Source organism: Physella acuta, unplaced genomic scaffold (genome assembly GCF_028476545.2).
Source record: "Physella acuta isolate Inbredline_101_S28 unplaced genomic scaffold, ASM2847654v3 ptg001125l, whole genome shotgun sequence".
Lineage (NCBI taxonomy): Eukaryota > Metazoa > Mollusca > Gastropoda > Physidae > Physella > Physella acuta.
This window is the reverse complement of record NW_026732642.1, coordinates 189,235-208,195: the sequence shown is the minus strand read 5'-3', so window position 1 is coordinate 208,195 and position 18,961 is coordinate 189,235. Positions and strand designations below refer to the sequence as shown.

The window sequence follows — 18,961 nt, the reverse complement described above, 5'->3', positions numbered from 1 at the left end:
CAACTTTCTGCTTATGGTCTACTAATAAGTTTTTGTGACAGTTTTGTTTTTAAATGACAAACCTTTCCATTTTTATAGCAGAGAGTACTTTAACGAAAACAGCACAATGGGCGTTGATTTTTTTTTACACATCCGTATTTTATTTTTTAAAAATGTTCTATAAGAACGTTGCCTAACCTAGCTGAAACGCGTAAAAATATATATTGCAAACAATTCCTATTTAGCTGCAATTCGGACTAATTGCTAGTTTCAGTTTTCGGTAATTAGGTAAACCGCGCTGTGTACTAGCTTGTCACTTCCGCACACACATTAGCCTGTAATTTTCTGGTACTTAAAGCATTCGACCAATGTTTTACCATGGGCTTGTGGGATAGTTTTTAACAGATTATTTCTCTGCCCCCACCCCCCCCCCCCCCATTTAGTTGACATTTAAACGTCATTAGCCCCCACAATGCAGTAGATCAAGCTGACTCTACAACTGTTTACTACTTGTGTCTATTTTTGCTGGACACGACACATGTGTCGGACCCATGTGGGGAACACAGTTTGATAATACATAAGGACGAGGATCTCCCTAATGTTATTAAAACGTGAAGTCTAGTTATACGATGTGACACACTGGGGCATCCTTAGTCTCCTATTTAGCTTAAGGCGGGGTTTTTAAGTCTCATGGAATGTATGTGGGCAAACGCCGTGCCTACACTGCCTAGACCTTTTTAAGTGAAATGAATATAGGTAGACATATATTAGTGTATATACCGTATCTGTTAACTCCGTTAAGCCACCACTGATTACTATTTTGTAAAACCTTGTATATAAATATATATTAATGTCAGCTAATTCATTACATAATTTTAAAATGAGCAGGGGAATCAACCAAAACTATATTTTATATTTTAAATTCAGAAATACAAGAAATAAGAAATAAAATTTTAACCATGGAATTCATTGTTTATTATTTTACTAAACATAAAACATTCTAGAGTCCATGGAATTTAGAAATCATTTAACACGTGTTAGCAGAGGCGTATCCAGGTTTTCGTTGTAGGGGGAGCGAAAAGAGCAAAAAAAGGCGCCGAATTTTTAACACCTTCTGTATACGTGTACTATATATATATATATATATATACATATATATATATATATATATATATATATATATATATAATTACTAGCTGTATGTCTTTACTTCGCTATGATGTAAAATAAATTAAAAGTAGCACTCTGAAGAAATAAGATAAAACACACAATGTAGGCCGACAAAACAAAAATTGTATCAATCTAAACAAAAAAAAAACAGTATATATATATATACACACTACAACCAAAAACAATGAACGTAACACTATCTGTTTTGTAATTCTTGTAAAAAAAAATTTCTTACATAATAATTCCTGGAAATTATTTAAGACAAGTGAAATAGGGGAAATAATCATTCTTTTAATATAAATATGTATATATCTACACATTTAATTATGAATGTCAAAACAAATAAATAATTACTTTAGAATATAATAAAATTGCTTAATACTATTCGTGTTTACAAAATGTTTTTGTCTATAATCAGAATTTAATATATCGTCATCATAAATGCCAAAGTATTACAGCATAATGAAAGTTTTTAAAATCAGAGTTGGTATAAAACCACGCTTTTCACTACTGTTGAAAAACACTCGGATTAATAGCCTACATTAAACTAAATATTGGTCTTTAGTTCAGATCATTTATTTTTAATTAAATACTGCTTCTTTGTGTTCTTTAAAGATCATTAACTTAAACTTCATTCACCACTGTCCGGTCACATCATGTCAATTATCCAACCCAGTGTATACCTAGGTGTGACATTAATGTCATTAATGAATGAATTAATTAATGAATTTTCTAATTCAATTATTCGTAAGCAAATACATTATACAGTTGCCTTAAACTTAACACCCCTCTTGCCAAGTGGTACTACCCGTAGAGGTTTTTAAACATTGCAATGCATCGTAATGGTTATTTTTAGAATAGCAAACTGATGTAGCTGTTAATACGTGCTCTAAACGTTGACACTACTAGACTAGTACAATAATGCTTAATTGCTGCATGAAAAGAAATCTTGTGATTTACATAGATGTGCCGACCGAAATTATTTTTTTAACAAATATCATTGTTTAAAACTTTGAGTTTAAAAAGTTTCCAAAAGGCGCCACTTTGCTGAAAATGGCCAGAGGGGGAGCGGCCGCTCCCCCTGCTCCCCCCCTGCGTACGCTACTGCGTGTTAGTTACAAACTAAGAACTGTATAATATACATAATTTTGACACTTGTCAAAGGTTAGCCGGCGACTTGAGTCCGCTTGAAAAATGTATTATCGTTTACAAAAATTCAGTTATTTAAACACAACCAAACATGTGACGATATTAGCCCACCCATGTTCTTTAGCGCCCCCCCCCCCCCCCCCCCCCCCGCCCACCAGCATAGCTCCAATAGAAAAATGTTGTTTAACTAAGCAATTAGCTTCTTCTTTAAAACTCGTGGGTCCAGCACGGGTTCCGGAACGTGTAACCAGAGGGAGATACTGGAAAGTAGTGCAGTAACATGCTTTGGCGTGTACTCTGCTCTAATGTTTGAGTCAACAAACTTGCACAAAATCGGCAGGTAAAAATAGCCGACCCGGCAGGTTATCACTGCGACACACCTACGCCGGCAGGTACTGTATGATTTAATGGCTGTCAACACAAACAGTGGCACCTCGTCTACATGACACCCGGCTATTACGTTACATGCCATGTCCGTCGTACTATCTTTGTCAGTCTGTCTGCTTGTAGTAGTCTTGTGTTCAGGAGAAGGGCTGCATTATTAGTGCTTAATTATTACCTATTGCATGGTATCTGCATTTTGCTTTCCCGACGTTGAACCAACTATTTCCACAATGCCAATCTTATGTAACGAGAAAAATGGCCCGTTGAAGAAGGATACACCGGGCGCTAGGTTGATAGTGCTGTCTCTTTTCTCTAAACTAAAACCAACCCACCCCCCCACACACACCACCCCCACCCCTCCCACCCCCACCCACCCCACACACCACCCCCCCACCCCCACCCACCCCCACCCCCCAAAAAAACATGTCTACCGTCCCATTCAACGAAATATAATTATATACTTTTTCCAGTGTCCGCCCCCTCCCCGAAAATTCTACCCCCGCCCCCGAAAATTTCAAGTACCCCCACCCCTCTCCGGGGAGGAAAAAGTCTGAAAGAAACACTGGTGTCGCGCTTAGCCACTACCCGAAGAATTGCATTAAAGAAATTGCGAGAAAACCACTTTTTAGATTAGACACATTAATTAGGCGGTAATTTTATTATAGAGTATCGATGAGGAAACCACCCAACCCCACCCCCCCCCCCCACACACACACCACCCCCACCCCCACCCCCCACCCCCCACTCCCAAAAAAATCATGTCTACCGTCCCATTCAACGAAATATAATTATATACTTTTTCCAGTGTCCGCCCCCCTTCCCGAAAATTCTACCCCCGCCCCCGAAAATTTCAATTACCCCCACCCCTCTCCGGGGAGGAAAAAGTCTGAAAGAAACACTGGTGTCGCGCTTAGCCACTACCCGAAGAATTGCATTAAAGAAATTGCAAGAAAACCACTTTTTTAGACACATTAATTAGGCGGTAATTTTATTATAGAGTATCGATGAAGAAATTTCTTTTGAGTTGGGGAGGGGGGGGGGCTCAGACGTTCTTACGCGGGGGGTGGGGCTTCGCCCCTACCCGAAGAATTGTATGCAAGAAACTCTTCACGCAAACCATTTAGATTAGACAACATTTCCTTTTTATTCAATGTTTACGCGATAATCAATGACGTCATTATATTACTGTGTGCACTCTCCGGCTGAAGTTTATTTTCTTCTCTATGCTAAATGTGACCGCGTCATACTTCGTTTTTCGAATTACTATGCATGTTTTTAATTTCCTTGTGTTTTCTCTAGAGCGTTCTTGTCAGATAGACAGACAGAGCGTTCTTGTCAGATAGATACACAGACAGCGAAACTATTATTATAGATAACCTCTAACCCCAAACCAGCTGACTATGACGTACATGCTTCACGCAAGGGCCGCTGGAATGTAAATATTACAGGAGCATCTTTTTGTAGCTAAGTTGTACTTTAGAAGAAAAAAAAATCAATTAGCATCTGCTCCACTCCGAGATTCGATCATCGAACTGCATCACGTGACGTCAGGCTTATCCTCATCGATCTGCTAGAGTAGCTAGAGGCAGGGCTACAAGTCAACTTCCGGCGCCGACATAGCGCAACAATACTTGACTTTTAGTAGTCATCCATCCGTAGAGCGACCCCCTCCCCTCTACCCATCGACGTCCCACGGTCCACAAGAATAAAAAAATGAACCGACTAACCTAGAATTGCTCACACTATAGAGCGGCACGTGCAGGCTGCCATTAGTTACAATAAATGTCACGTGGTGTGTCTGGATGCCGGGACGACACGGCCGGCTGCTAGCGTTAATTTTCATATTGGCCACTAGGGAGAGGTGTGTGGGGGGTTGCTTGTTGTTGGGGAGTTGTTTCCCTGCTGACTTCCACGTTACTAAAGCCAGTTTTGTGTATGGATCGTTTATAAATTACGTCACACTATTCTAAAACAGTTTTTTTGTATGGATCGTTTATAAATTACGTCACACTATTTTAGAGCAGTTTTTTTGTAGGGATCGTTTATACATTACGTCACACTATTTTAAAAAGGTTTTTACCCCCACCCCATATCGTCACCCCCCAATCTTAAATTGAACTTGAATCTACCTTAATTTATCTCTCCCCTTTTTTATTTGTGTTCATAAACAACACTAAATAAATGCGTCACAATTCTAGACAACCCCCCCCTCCCTCCTTATGTCACACATCGTCACGAGACTTGTTAACAGCCACAAAGGGCAGGCAGTGTTTTGATGACGGGAGTGAGTGTCAGTATTAAGCCCAGCCTGTAATACCACAAATCCCGTGGGTGACGGCATGAGTAAATTATCCCACCTAGACGGCGGTAACCAATACCTAAATCCATCTGTTGTCATTGAGTCATGCCGGGCCGGTGAACTTTAAACTCGCAGGTCCCACGTTTTGATTGGAACAATTCAAACCTAAATGGTGGTCAAGCTTTGTAATGACTGGAGCTGTCAGCGACGCAGGCCTGTGCTACAGTGACAAGTTTCATTGGGGAAACAATCCAAAGGTCTAGCAGCTACGTCTGTCATACTGCTAGACATGGTGCTCAACTTCTCACTGGCGAGAGTAGTTACCGTACACGGTCTAGATGTATAGATGGATATATGTATAGACAGACACATGTCTAGATGGATTTATGTATAGATGGACATATGTCTAGATTTATTTATGTATAGATGGACAATGTCTAGATGGATATATGTGTAGTTAGACACATATCTAGATGGATATATGTATAGATGGATACATGTCTAGATGGATATATGTCTAGATGGATATATGTCTAGATGGATATATGTCTAGGTGGATATATGTGTAGTTAGACACATGTTTAGATGGATACATGTCTAGATGGATATATGTCTAGATGGATAAATGTGTAGTTGGGCACATGTATAGATGGATATATGTGTAGTTAGACACATGTCTAGATGGATACAGCACCTACTACCACCATACCTATCGATTGACAAATGCGTGTCCTTGTTTGTCTATCTAGTTACATGGCACAGATTGATGGGCCTTGATTCGGCTTGTAAAAAAAAAAACGTCAATGATTAATTCCCTTTCGTAGCCCGCACATTGACGGCCGTCTTGATTGATTGGATCAATATGTAGCGCTTCTCAAACGTCGCGACAGGACCAGACGGCCGTGTAGCCTCGTGTAGCCTCGTGTCATCTGCCAACCCTCACATTGGTACTCACGTCTGAAAATAACAGGCGTAGACCAAATTGGTTACTGGCAAATTGAAGTGGTGTGTTCATCTTTGGCAGGACATGATGTTGGGTAGCGTGAATGGCTTTGATAGTCTGACTTGCATATGTCCCGTAAATCTTTATACTCCCCCCCCCCCCCCACCCCAGCAACCCACCTCACCCCGGAAATCAACACCTATCAGATATCAACTCCCCTCGCTTAAACTAAAGTACTAGCTTCCAAAAAAAATTCCATCCTTCTCTTAGAAATATCACACCTATAAAGTATACACAGTTTTAAGCACCACCTCCCAGTTTCCTACCTCTGTATCGTGTGTACACAGCTTAAAGGCTGCTTGTGTTTTAGATAAAAGGTCAGGTTACAGAGATCTCCCCCCCCCCCCCCCCCGCCATCTACCCAGCAAGATATTCTCACACAATACAGTCGTACCATCTGCTACATCGCTGGGTATACAAATGATGACATAATGAGAACCACTGGTGTCGGCCGCAAATATCCAATAACGAATGTAAACTGTGACCCGTCTCATCTTTGTCAGGCTAGTTTCGTACTCCCACCACGGCGTAGTTGGCCCATAATAAAAATGTGAAGCGATGTCTTTATCTCGTCATACCCACCACTAATTACAGGTGCTGTTAAATTATATTCAAGGCCGTATTTATTTTTAGGCCGACCCCCGCAACAAGTCAAAGCACGGCGTAGTTGTTTATTTATAGCCAGGTAATCCTGTACTCAATCTATATTTGGTTTCCCGAGATCGCCAGCCTGCCGATGTAATAAACACCTAGCCGTGTCAGGGGGGAGGGGGGGTTACCTACTGTGACAGGGCGACAACTGTGACGGCCGAGCTTAGGTTACACAACACGATCGCTGGTCACCAGCTGAGCTTTGGTGGCTCTTTGTCAGACCGTGACAGTAATGTTGTCTGTACACAACCTCCATGTTGTCTGTACACAACCTCCATGTTGTCTGTACACAACCTCTGTGTTGTCTGTACACAACCTCCATGTTGTGTGTAAACAACCTCCATGTTGTCTGTACACAACCTCCATGTTGTCTGTACACAACCTCCATGGTGTCTGTACACAACCTCCATGGTGTCTGTACACAACCTCCATGTTGTCTGTACACAACCTCCATGGTGTCTGTACACAACCTCCATGGTGTCTGTACACAACCTCCATGGTGTCTGTACACAACCTCCATGGTGTCTGTACACAACCTCCATGGTGTCTGTACACAACCTCCATGGTGTCTGTACACAAACTCTGTGTTTCTCTACTCAACATACATGTTGTCTTTGTATCAAGCTTACCAGTCCTTTTCCTCACTATATGCACACCTTGCGTGTGTTATAGGGCATTGTTCATGCTGTTACCTCTTTCTTTCTCATTCTGCTCTAATTGTGCTACCTCTGTCATCATACATCATACACAACTTGTGCTACATCAGTCTGAGGACACATACACAGTTTGTGCTACCCCTGAGGCCACCTATACAATTTGTGCTACCTGTCTTGCATAATTTCTTACTCAAGTTATGCCTCCCCTATCTGAATTCACCTCCAACATTCCTACTTTTGTCTAAAATCGCCCCCCCCCCCCTCCTGTCTAGTAACTGATCAAATTCTGCTACTATAATACATGCACAGAAGATCCAAGAGTGTGTTGCAATACACAGGTCAGCAGTTCTTATAGCAATGTCATCCATTCAGCTCATTTTATTTAACCTTAACAAAGGAGCTAAATGTATCAATTATTAATAGCAATGTAATTATCAAGTATTCCTATTTAACAATTACATGGCTCATCCTTAATCCAGATGTTTTTCATCAAACATAATATGGCTTTATCATTAGCCAATGCTCATAATTGTTTTTAATGGGTTACAACAATATTCTCCATTACCCACACAGTTACAAAATAACACTCAGAACATTGCAGTGAAGCTTTAAGAACACTTGTATATTATAACACTATGACACTCAGTGTGTTAGTGTCACATCAATAGCTAAGTGAGTCATGGTACAAATACTTATCTTGGAAAGCTATTTAAAAAATTACAGCAAGGGAGACAACAGTTGAATTTAAGCTGTTATTGTTTACAAGTGAGAGTTATGTCTCTTGTGTAATGAGAAACATGATTCTAATGTCCATTATTCAGTAATATAACAGTAAATAAAATATAAGGTGTTTATAATATAAAATTACGTCAGTTTTAATAAAGACTGATATTATACATTTCATAATGTTTTCATGTATCAGCTATTGGACACTGAACTAAATCAAAACATTTTTTTTGCTTGGGTACCAAACTCTCTTTAGGGAAAGTAAAGACAACTGGGCTCATGCCGAGCTCACAGAAACAGAACTCTACTTCACTTGCCCCATGGAAAAAATTGAAAAGGGAGCTTAACTTTTACAAAACAATTCTTATTTATTTTCTTAAATACTGGACTTCAGAATACAATCCTAGCTAGAATATTACTCTGTGTCCTTTATCCCAACATCTGTGATTTAATTTTATTTGTCAGTGGTTGGCTTTCTAACTTGTTGTAAAACGGACTTCACTCCCTTCCCAATTCCTGTATTGATTCTCTCCCTTTGTAACATGCTGTCTCTCTGCAGAGACTTGTATTAGATTTTACTCTACAGTTAAGGCAGTCAGTAGTGTTCTTACTAAATAATAGGTGTTGCAAGGATTAGGAAACAAAAATTGAAGAGCAACTAATGCATTTTAGCGCCAAAATGTATGAAAACCAATTTTACCAACTTTAAATATTCTTAAAAAGAGACATATAACAAGATATAAATAGGAATGGAGAATTTATTTTAGTAATAAAAATGATAATTTGCCTTAAAACTCTAAAGTATTTAGATAAAGAGGATATCATTGTATAAAATGGTTTAAACTGAATAATACCATGTCTCTATCTTCCTCTCTCTCTCTCTATCACTCTCTCTATCACTCTCTCACCCACATACCAACCTGGGTTAATGTTGTACAATGGAATAAAAAACTTGTGTGCTGCTTTTTGTAGCTGGCCACATGCTACTAGAACTATACATGTCATGTTCCAAGTCAAAAAACTTAAATATACTTTTTTTTCTACAGAATTTGCTGCTGACCTAAAATCTAATATTGCTCTACATTCATTAACAGATATTGGTATATGCCCAAAATTATCAAATTGTATAATAATTGACAAATTTATGTTTTGCTTTATTCACAGAAACTGGAGTATACCTAAAATTTATTGTAACAATGAGCTTGCTGCCTATCTTGGGTCACATAATTTTTCATGTTACCCTAGTGGCTATAGCATCAGAGAATGATCCATATGGCAGCATGTTCAAAAACTGTAAGTATTTTTTAGTATTTAATGATAACTTTAATATTCAAAAGCTTTCAATTCACTGCTTCAAAAGGTTACCAAATTTTTCTTGACATTTTGTTATATATTTAATGTTTGTTTTCCTTCATTTTTAAAATTTAACTTTTAAAACAAATTTTTATTTTTATAATAGGTTCATTTAATGAAAAGCTTGTGCGGCAAATAGGATTTCAGAGGTTGGTAGATATGTATTTTCATTAACTGAGGAATTAATATTGTGTTAAGTGCTTTTTCCTAGAAAATATTTTATTGTTTGCGCTTTGTAAAATTTTGCCAAAAACTATCTGATAAGTGTTGAGCTGAAAAAAAAAATTTTGTAACAAATGAGTAAAAAGTTATTTTATTACTATTAATAGAATTTTTTTTTTAAAAAGTTGGGACCAAAATGAAGTTTAATAAGAAACTAATGAAAAACTATTATTACTAACTACAACATGAGATAATTAGTTCAGTGCAAATGAGTGATAATGCTATATTTGTAATTATCAGGCTGGACAATGCTAGTGTTGGCAACATCATCAGACTGGTGGCCCCTGACGCGCTTGTCTTTGTGACCTCTGTTATTCTGCTAGCCGTGTCAGTCAAGATAACCAAGCCATCCGTGCTGTACAACTCTCCAACCGAGCAGCCACTGTTGGGGCCAGGGAAACAGAGGGGTCTCAGCAATCTCATGAGGACCTTCCTGCAGTTTTGTAGGAACTTGGCTCTTCTGGGAGCTGGCATTATCGTCCCATCAATACTTTCAGGCGTAAGTACACAAAAAACATCTTCCATGTTGTTTTTATGTTAGAGTATAATGATTAATCAGGATTAAGAAAACATTTTCTTTGTAAAAACGAAAGGTAATTTATTCAACATTTTCAAGTCAATCAAAACAGTAACTGTTATATTTATATTTTTGTTTTTCCTTTTAAAAGATGTCTCTTTGAATCCAACACAATTTATTGAGGTGGCTAGATATTGGATCTAGCTCACTTGTTCACACTAACATGAAATTTTACCAATGCTAATTTTTTAGCTAAACAAAATATTTTTTTACACTTATAAAAAAAAAATGGCAGCATGATTCAACTAATAAATCCACACCTGACAAAAAGTTATTTGCTTACAAAATCTTCATCATAATTTAATAAGCAAAAGCATGTGCTAAACAAAAGTACATTTTCTAACATGTTTAAAATGTTGCCTGTGTGCTTCACGTAGTGAAACCACACCTTACACAAACTTTGCCTTGTATTCCAGGTGTACTTCATTGTGTTTTTAGTAGTCCTTACCCTCTGGGGCTGCTACATCCCCATGGAAACCACACCTTACACAAACTTTGCCTTGTATTCCAGGTGTACTTCATTGTGTTTTTAGTAGTCCTTACCCTCTGGGGCTGCTACATCCCCATGGAAACCACACCTTACACAAATTTTTCCTTGTATTCCAGGTGTACTTCATTGTGTTTTTAGTAGTCCTTACCCTCTGGGGCTGCTACATCCCCATGGAAACCACACCTTACACAAATCTTTCCTTGTATTCCAGGTGTACTTCATTGTGTTTTTAGTAGTCCTTACCCTCTGGGGCTGCTACATCCCCATGGAAACCACACCTTACACAAATTTTTCCTTGTATTCCAGGTGTACTTCATTGTGTTTTTAGTGGTCCTTACCCTCTGGGGCTGCTACATCCCCATGGAAACCACACCTTACACAAATCTTTCCTTGTATTCCAGGTGTACTTCATTGTGTTTTTAGTAGTCCTTACCCTCTGGGGCTGCTACATCCCCATGGGCCGGAGGTTCAACTACATACAGAACCTACTGCTCTTCTACACAGCCTCACACCTTCTCTTGCTACACATCTACCAGTTCCAGTTCTTCCAGGAGACACTCAAACCTACAGACATTATAGCCAGGTAGCTCTTGTTTTACGGCACTGGTGCTCACATTTTTATAAAGTTAGCTTCAGTCTACTGAATGAAATATATTATGTCTTAGGTTAAGTACAGATTAAAATTATATGGTGTTGCAAGTTTTGTGTCCCTAGATAGAACTCAGCTTCTTACCTCCCTTATTTGAGATACAATTTTAGTTAGAAGCTAAATTAATGCAACATTTTTCCACAATTTGTAGAAAATTTTACCTTGAACATTTTTTCTCCCGACAATCAGAATTATGGGACTGACAGGTATTGTTGAGACAGACTGCAGCAATGTGGACAGCATTCTTTTTCACCCGGGTGTTCGATGGTCAGCTTTTGTTAACCCTGCCATTCTTCTTACTCTCTACTGGATGATGGCCATCAATAAACAATATGTTAAGTACAGGTCAAAGGTCAGCAGACATTTTTTTTTAAAGTAATAAACATCACAGTAATCTTTTTCTATATAACATGGGAATGTCATGTATTTTAAAATTGTTTGAATTTTTTTTTCGCTTACTCCAACATTTTTCATTACTATTTGATAATTTGAAAAAGTTATTTTTAAATTGATTTAAATTGAAACTAAGGGCAGTTTTCAATGTCATACAACAGCAGTCAGTTGAACATCATCCAAGTGGGAGTCTGCTGAGCTCAACAGTTCCTACAGAGCGGCAGGTATATCAGACAAGTCTCAATGAGGTTTGCCAGAACTTTTTCCTCTATTCTTGTTACTTGCATTTCGGTATTCCTAGTTAAAACGCCCAATGCTCAGTCTGTTCAAAACATTCCTAGAAAAAAAATTACATCAGTTTAAACTCAAGCTAGTTGTTTTAAAAATATAAATATATACAACAAAAAAATTCGGAATTTCTCTACATTAGAAAAGAAATTAGGTGTAGCAAAACACAGAGCCTAGTATAGGAAATATATATAGTCAGCTTACACAAAACAAAAAGGACATTGTATACTACCAAAACCATTTTTTACCATTTTCCAAACTCATCTTGTTAAAACTATAATTTTACTATAAAAACGGCAGTCAAGTGTGTGTAAATTAGGGTGTTACACTAAATATCTTTTGAGGATGATGAGAACCAGTGTATTGAATTTTAAATTCTTCCAACTAAAAAAATTATTTTAAGTAAATTCTTAAAATTAGTAAACCTATTTTAAAAGAGTAAAAAAATATGTGAAGTTTAATTTCACTGTCACACAGTATTGTTTAGTGGTAATTTGGCTTGGTTATTGTAGAATTATTTTGCAGTACAAAGCTTTAGTGTTTTTATCTTAGATGTTGATGATTGATTTGTTATATAATACTTCATGATTGGAGTTTCGTAGTGGTTTTTTCATGTTAGTTTTTGATGGATTTGTTTTATAAAAATACATGATGGGAGTTTCATAATGGCTTTTAGCTAGGTTGTTATGGATTGAATTATTAAAGCTACATAAGGACGCTTGATATTTTAGCTTGGTTATTTCTGGTTGATTTGTAATTTAAGGCTACTTTATGATAATTTGATTTTTCCCCTTTTGTGTTATACATTTTTCTCCCCCTTGGAGTAAGTATATTTAGACATGCACACTTGTATGACTGTACCCCTAGGGGTTGCTGGTTTCATTGTTGCACAACTAATCTTCAAGGTGGGATTTTTTTTTTTTTTGTTCATTCTCAGTCACTGTGGAGTGTGGAAAAACAAAGAGTTGATATGGAGGTATTTTTTTGAATGGATTGCTGTGAAATGATCTAATCATAGCTGTAAAATTCTTAATTGGATGTGAAATTTTTAAAATATATCCCTAATATTTGCAGATTTATACTCTGCTAAATAGTTTCTTTTTATTATTAAAGATAGTTACTTAGGCAAAACTGCATGTAGTGTTCCTTTCACTGACATACAAAAATTTGAAACAAGAAAAAAAATTGTGTAGAAAATTAATATTTACTTCCAATCCATAAAATAATACCTGTTGAAAAAAATATTTATTTTAAAAATTAAATTAAAAAAGACTATGGAATTAAATAATAATTTTTTTTTTCAAATCTACATTGAATAGATAATAATATTTCTCTTTTAGTTGGTAAAAAAATATTTTAATATAAACCAAGTAAAATACTCCACATTTTCCACAGTGGGATGAGCCCAAGCGCTGTATAGATAGCGAGGTTGAGTACCTTTTCAGTTGATCACTAGGCTTTCCCATATGTAGCTCTTAAGGAATGGAGTTGCGCTTGTTTAAAGAGGAGATTAATTTATTCCCTCCTTCCCACTTGACTTGTCTTCAGCGTAGTTGTTTATAAAAAGACTAAAATTTAAAAATAAAATAATAGTTGTGATTGTGTAAAACAAAATGTCAACATACAGCAGCTAAAATAAAATGGCATGCTTAACATTAACCAACATAACATTAGATCCCTGAAATAATTGTAAAGGGTATGGATGTGACTTAACATGAATGCTCAGAAAAAAATTACCCTTTCAAGTTTTAGTTAAATGTTGTCGAAAAATTGTACTAATCTTGAGCCTAGTTGAATGATAGTACTGAATCTTAGCTCGGACTATTAACTTTTTAAGTACAAAAAGAAAACAGCATGTCATAGAAACCAGCCTGAGACAGTTTGTTAACACACTCTACTAGGACATGGGTTGTCATAGAAACCAGCCTTAGACAGTTTGTTAACACACTGTACCTGGACTTGGGTTGTCATAGAAACCTGTCTGAGACAGTTTGTTAACACACTGTACCTGGACTAGGGGTTTAACTTGTAACATCTTGGCTTCAAAAGCTTTGTTCACATAATGAATACTCTGATATTAAGGAAATGATTATGTGGATTTTTTTTCTATTATCAGATCTGACCAAACAGGCAGATAGAAAACAGTATCTTCTATCTTGAAGAGTGCATGTGCCTAATATGATAAATCTAAAGAATATATTCTTGTGTATTAAAACTTTTTTTTTCATTTTATCCAATTTTCATTAAAACAAAAGAGTTATTTTTTTTTTTAAATTAATTACATGGGTGTTTTAAGGTCATTATTTTATTTAAGTTGACTTGTTAGTGGAAAATTATTTAAGTTTTATAACAACTTCAATTATGCATGGTTTGAAACACTAAAAGTAGACATGGAAAGGTCTGTTATGGGTGTGCTTGTACATTCTTCAAAATAAAATATAAGATTTTAGTAGCAAGTATAGATACAAAAAGACACAAAAAACAGTGATTAGAAAAATTCCAACAAAACATTTTAAGTATAGTTACTCCCTTAATTAAGGAGCTGCTTTTTTTTTTGGATTCATACAATTTTATCCACATTACTATGATTTGAGAACGTTTAATAAAACTGCTGTGATAAGTTCAAACTTCAAATATAGCATTATTACCGTTTCAGCTGTTTAAGGGTTTCAGCTTTATACTGGGGTTTGAAATCAGTTTTTAGGGTTTCAGCTTTATACTGGGGTTTGAAATCAGTTTTTAGGGTTTCAGCTTTATACTGCGGTTTGAAATCAGTTTTTAGGGTTTCAGCTTTATACTGTAGTTTTAGGGTTTCAGCTTTATACTGTAGTTTTAGGGTTTCAGCTGTATACTGGGGTTTGAAGAAGGTTTTCTTCCACCATATTTTAACTCTCAACAACCTGACTGACATCGTTAGCCTTTCTTTGCTACACCTATAGCCTACCTTGGCTACATCTTCATTTCTTTGGTGTAAACAATGTTCTCATGTGCCTGCACTGTTTTAACCAATCAGACAGGGAGTATGGTGTTCTCTGGATCATTCGAAGGGGATGATGATGGCGGCGAAGATGAGGTGAGATTTTCCCGTGCTTCTAGTAGCTGCGTGGGCTTGATTTGTGTGTACTCAATCTTACTCTGCTCTACAAAACACATAGCCTTCTTTATTTTGTAAAGTTACTAACACGTCGATAAATAGATTTTCTGCAACCTGTTTTAATTGTTTTTATATTTTTTACTTTGATGTGACAATTGGCATGCATGTTTTTATTCTATACCTATGGTTTTGAATTTTTTTTATTCATTGTGTGGCGTAGTTTAGAAAGTGAAATAAAGTAGCTTATAGCTTATCAAATTTATTTTTCACTAGTTTTGCTTCTTACACCTTTCAAATTTTTCATTTAAACGTGTAGCTGTTGTGCTGTTTTTAACCTTTAATAGCATGTTTAGCAGATTTGTAAAAAATAACACAAAACAAACACATCATTTTTTTTTAAGCAATTGCATATATTGAAGGTGTCTGTGTATATTTTATTTAACTTTTTATAGTCAGTAGTATTTAAACATTTTATTCTCTTAAAAATTTTCTTTAAAAGAAACTAATGATATCTAGTAGCTTGCTTCAAAATTTTCTTTGAAGTATTTTTTTTTTGCATTATTTACTTCTTATTTAAAAAATAAATAAATTCCGTAGCTAAAGAATCATTGCTTTAAAAAGTCTTGTTTTTTTTTGTTTTTTTTTTAAATCTTGGAATGGATCTGCTAAGCTGCATATTTAAATTCATTAGCTAAAATGTGGGTACAACCAGAAAGTTGTCCTCACAATCCCTTTTTAAGATACATTTTTAAAAATATTTTTACTTACATCATTAAAACTTAATTAGCAGTTGAAGTTAAAAACTGGAGTTTTTAAATAGCTCATGACTAAATAGAGAAAAAAACTGCTTTTTGAGTTGATCAATTCTGTAGCGAAATCATTTAAAGTTGAATACACTGGTTCACCCCTCCATTGCCTTAGTGCTAAGCCAATCAGTAAGTAGGTTGCCAGTGGCTTTAGTCTGCTCTGCTTAGTTATCTATAGGGCTAATAAAGATTCCAGACCTGTGTAAACAAATAATTTCTCCATAATGAAAGCTGGGAAAAGAATAGCAAGAAGAGGAAAAAGTTACATTGAGCTTCATTGAATTTATGTTGTTTTTATTTATTTTTTGGACATATTATTTAATTTATTTATTCTAAAAAATTACTATTGACCATATTACCATTAAAATTCCATAATTTGCTTTTTGAAGAAATGTGACATTTAAATTGGTGAGTATTAGGCAGTGAGTGATTACTATGAAGGTGCTATCACATCTAGACATTGTACATTTTAATAATTGTATTTTATATCTTGAAAAGACTGCATGAGACAAGAATTACTTCAGTGAAGGCTGCATTCTTGGACACTTTGTATGCATGCTGTTACTTCCTGTTGCTATCACTCCAGTCTAACAAATCACTTGTCTTGTTTGCTTTGGGCCTGTTAACTTTCAGCCTACTGTTCAAATACTTTTTGTTCAGAAAATTATTAAGGGGAATAGTGATTTTTATTTATGGATTGTCTATAAATGATGTAACACAGTATTTTAACCCAATATCACATGTCTCTGCAAAAATAGCAGACTAAATAAAAGATCCTCAAATGAAAATGACTGTGTTTTCTATTAATTTAAAAAGAGTGAAATAGAGTGATTCACTTTTCTTGAATTTCACTTTTCCCCAAGTAGGACATTGTCACAAATGTGTGGTATAATTTATAGATAAACCCTTAATTAGGGTTATCATTATAATCATAACTTGAGTTGTGTGTTGAGACATAATACAGTGTGGCATAATTTATAGATAAACCCTTAATTAGGATTATCATTATAATCATAACTTGAGTTGTGTGCTGAGACTTAATACAGGTAATGTTTTAGGGCTATTTGCCTATTTTATAGGAGCCTTGACAGAAGTTTGAATTGCAGAGCTTATTTCCCTCTTAGAAAGGTGGAGAGTTGGGCTTTTTAATTTACCACTTTAAAGGCAAATAAGATTTGTAGTCAAGGAAGAAATGAAATAACTATATTCTAAACAAACCCTATGTTTAAAAATGAGCATCGGGAAATAATATTTTAAAATAATAATATTAAAAAATGTCATAGATGAGACAAGCCAGCAGGAATAAGTGGGTGATGTCTGATGCTTGCATGATCATGTGATCTATGTTTAGTGGTGATGGATAACCCCGTAGAGCTGGTTTGGAGTAGTTTCTTTTTTCTTATCTCTGTTTATCTCTATTTACCTTCACAGCCTGGTCGTCCTTCTACACCTGAGGTGAACATTGCTATGTCAGTGTTTGAATGTAGCCCAATGTGTCACATTGTCAGTGTTTGAACGTTGCCCAATGTGCCACATTGTCAGTGTTTGAACGTTGCCCAATGTGCCACATTGTCAGTGTTGAAATGTTGCCCAATGTGCCACATTGTCAGTGTTTGAATGTAGCCCAATGTGTCACATTGTCCAAAAACATTGCTATGTCAGTGTTTGATTATTTGCCCAATATGCCACATTGTCCAAAAATATTGCTAAGTATAAAACTTTGTATTTATATTTTTAGTTTGGCCTTTTTTGCAAGTTTTTTTTATTAATGTGATAAAAAAACAAAATGCTTTTATTCATCCATTTTAAAAGTGTCTTTTTTAAAAGGCTATTTTGTACTGGGCAATATTTTTGCAAACAAGCATTTATGTTTGCTGCTCCACTTATTAATGCTGTTAGTAAATATTAACCTCTGAGTGCCTTGACTGTTGAAAGTTTCAGCTTTGTACCAGCCTGGCATCAATACTACACTGCTGTGAATAGTTTGCATGGACATGAGCATACAGTCTTGTAGTCAATTTACTGTTGCCTTGCTTACAATTAATTTGCAGATTGTCTGATCAATTTTTTCAAGCCTTGTGTTCATGAAGTGGTAACTGCCTAGATGTATATGTATTGTAACTGTGTCCTGCATTAGTGCATGTTTGAAGGCGTATTATGTACTCTTAATATCCTTGCATGTTTTAAACACAGTTATTGGCTACCTGTAAAATTAGAGCCGTGTTGTAATTGTAATGTGTGGTTGTTTTGTCTGTTAAAACAAAAATCTAACATCTGTTCAACTCTTATAGTCTTGTAAAAATCTTGTCAAATCTTGATTTATTTGTGTGCAAGCCTCCAAAGCGTTATTTTAAAAAAAATTATTTTATTTTATTGTAGTTTTTGAATTAAGTTTTAAAGAAACCTATGATTACCACACATGTTGTGTACATAAGAAGTCCCAATCTACCGTTGACTGAGGCTAGCTAAATATTTTTTCCAGTTATAATTGTCTACTTGGCTCTTCAGTTTAAAGGTTGCCAACGACTGTTTTATTATTATTTTTAGATTTTAGACTTGATTATTCAAATGGAAAAGAATAATTGCATGATGTAAAATCTTTGTTATTTCTTTTAGATACTAATTTAAAGTATACAAAATTTAGGGTTATTTTTGCATTTTGATTTAGTATGCCTTGCAATTCAACAATGTTCTTTAAGCAATTTTTATTTTAGTAATATTCTTTCTTATGCATCATTATGATTGCATGTGTGTTTCTCTCATCTGCATCGAGGATAATGTATGTTTCTACAGTTTACATAGATTATACAAAACATAGCATTTTATCATATTTTTCCAAAATAACTCCATATTTAAAATAGATGAACATCAAGATTTACATTTTATTTCTGTTGTAATCTTAACATATGTGCCTGCATTCTCATCTTCACTATAAAGCTCATTATTTCTGTGCTATCTATAAAATAAAAGTATCCAACTTTATAATCACTGCATGAATTTCTAAATTCACTGCTCTATTATAATATGCTTTTCTTAATAAATTTCAATAGATATTATTTGAATTAGTCCAAA

The 18,961-nt window shown here is 35.5% G+C and overlaps 1 protein-coding gene across 8 annotated transcripts in view; it reads left to right on the top strand.

Moving 5' to 3' along the window:
• Positions 1–18,961, top strand: part of LOC131956039 (piezo-type mechanosensitive ion channel component 2) — a 69,707-nt gene that overhangs the window by 20,921 nt on the left and 29,825 nt on the right. For 3 of the 8 annotated variants that reach the window (XM_059320389.1, XM_059320387.1, XM_059320384.1), the window contains exons 4-12: positions 9,182–9,310; positions 9,477–9,519; positions 9,833–10,091; positions 11,061–11,242; positions 11,498–11,660; positions 11,863–11,949; positions 12,927–12,965; positions 15,003–15,062; positions 17,321–17,344. In XM_059320389.1, the coding sequence (XP_059176372.1) occupies positions 9,182–9,310; positions 9,477–9,519; positions 9,833–10,091; positions 11,061–11,242; positions 11,498–11,660; positions 11,863–11,949; positions 12,927–12,965; positions 15,003–15,062; positions 17,321–17,344 (986 nt within the window). The remainder of the gene's footprint in view (positions 1–9,181; positions 9,311–9,476; positions 9,520–9,832; positions 10,092–11,060; positions 11,243–11,497; positions 11,661–11,862; positions 11,950–12,926; positions 12,966–15,002; positions 15,063–17,320; positions 17,345–18,961) is intronic. The other 5 variants (XM_059320388.1, XM_059320385.1, XM_059320391.1 and 2 more) reach the window with 5 other exon arrangements.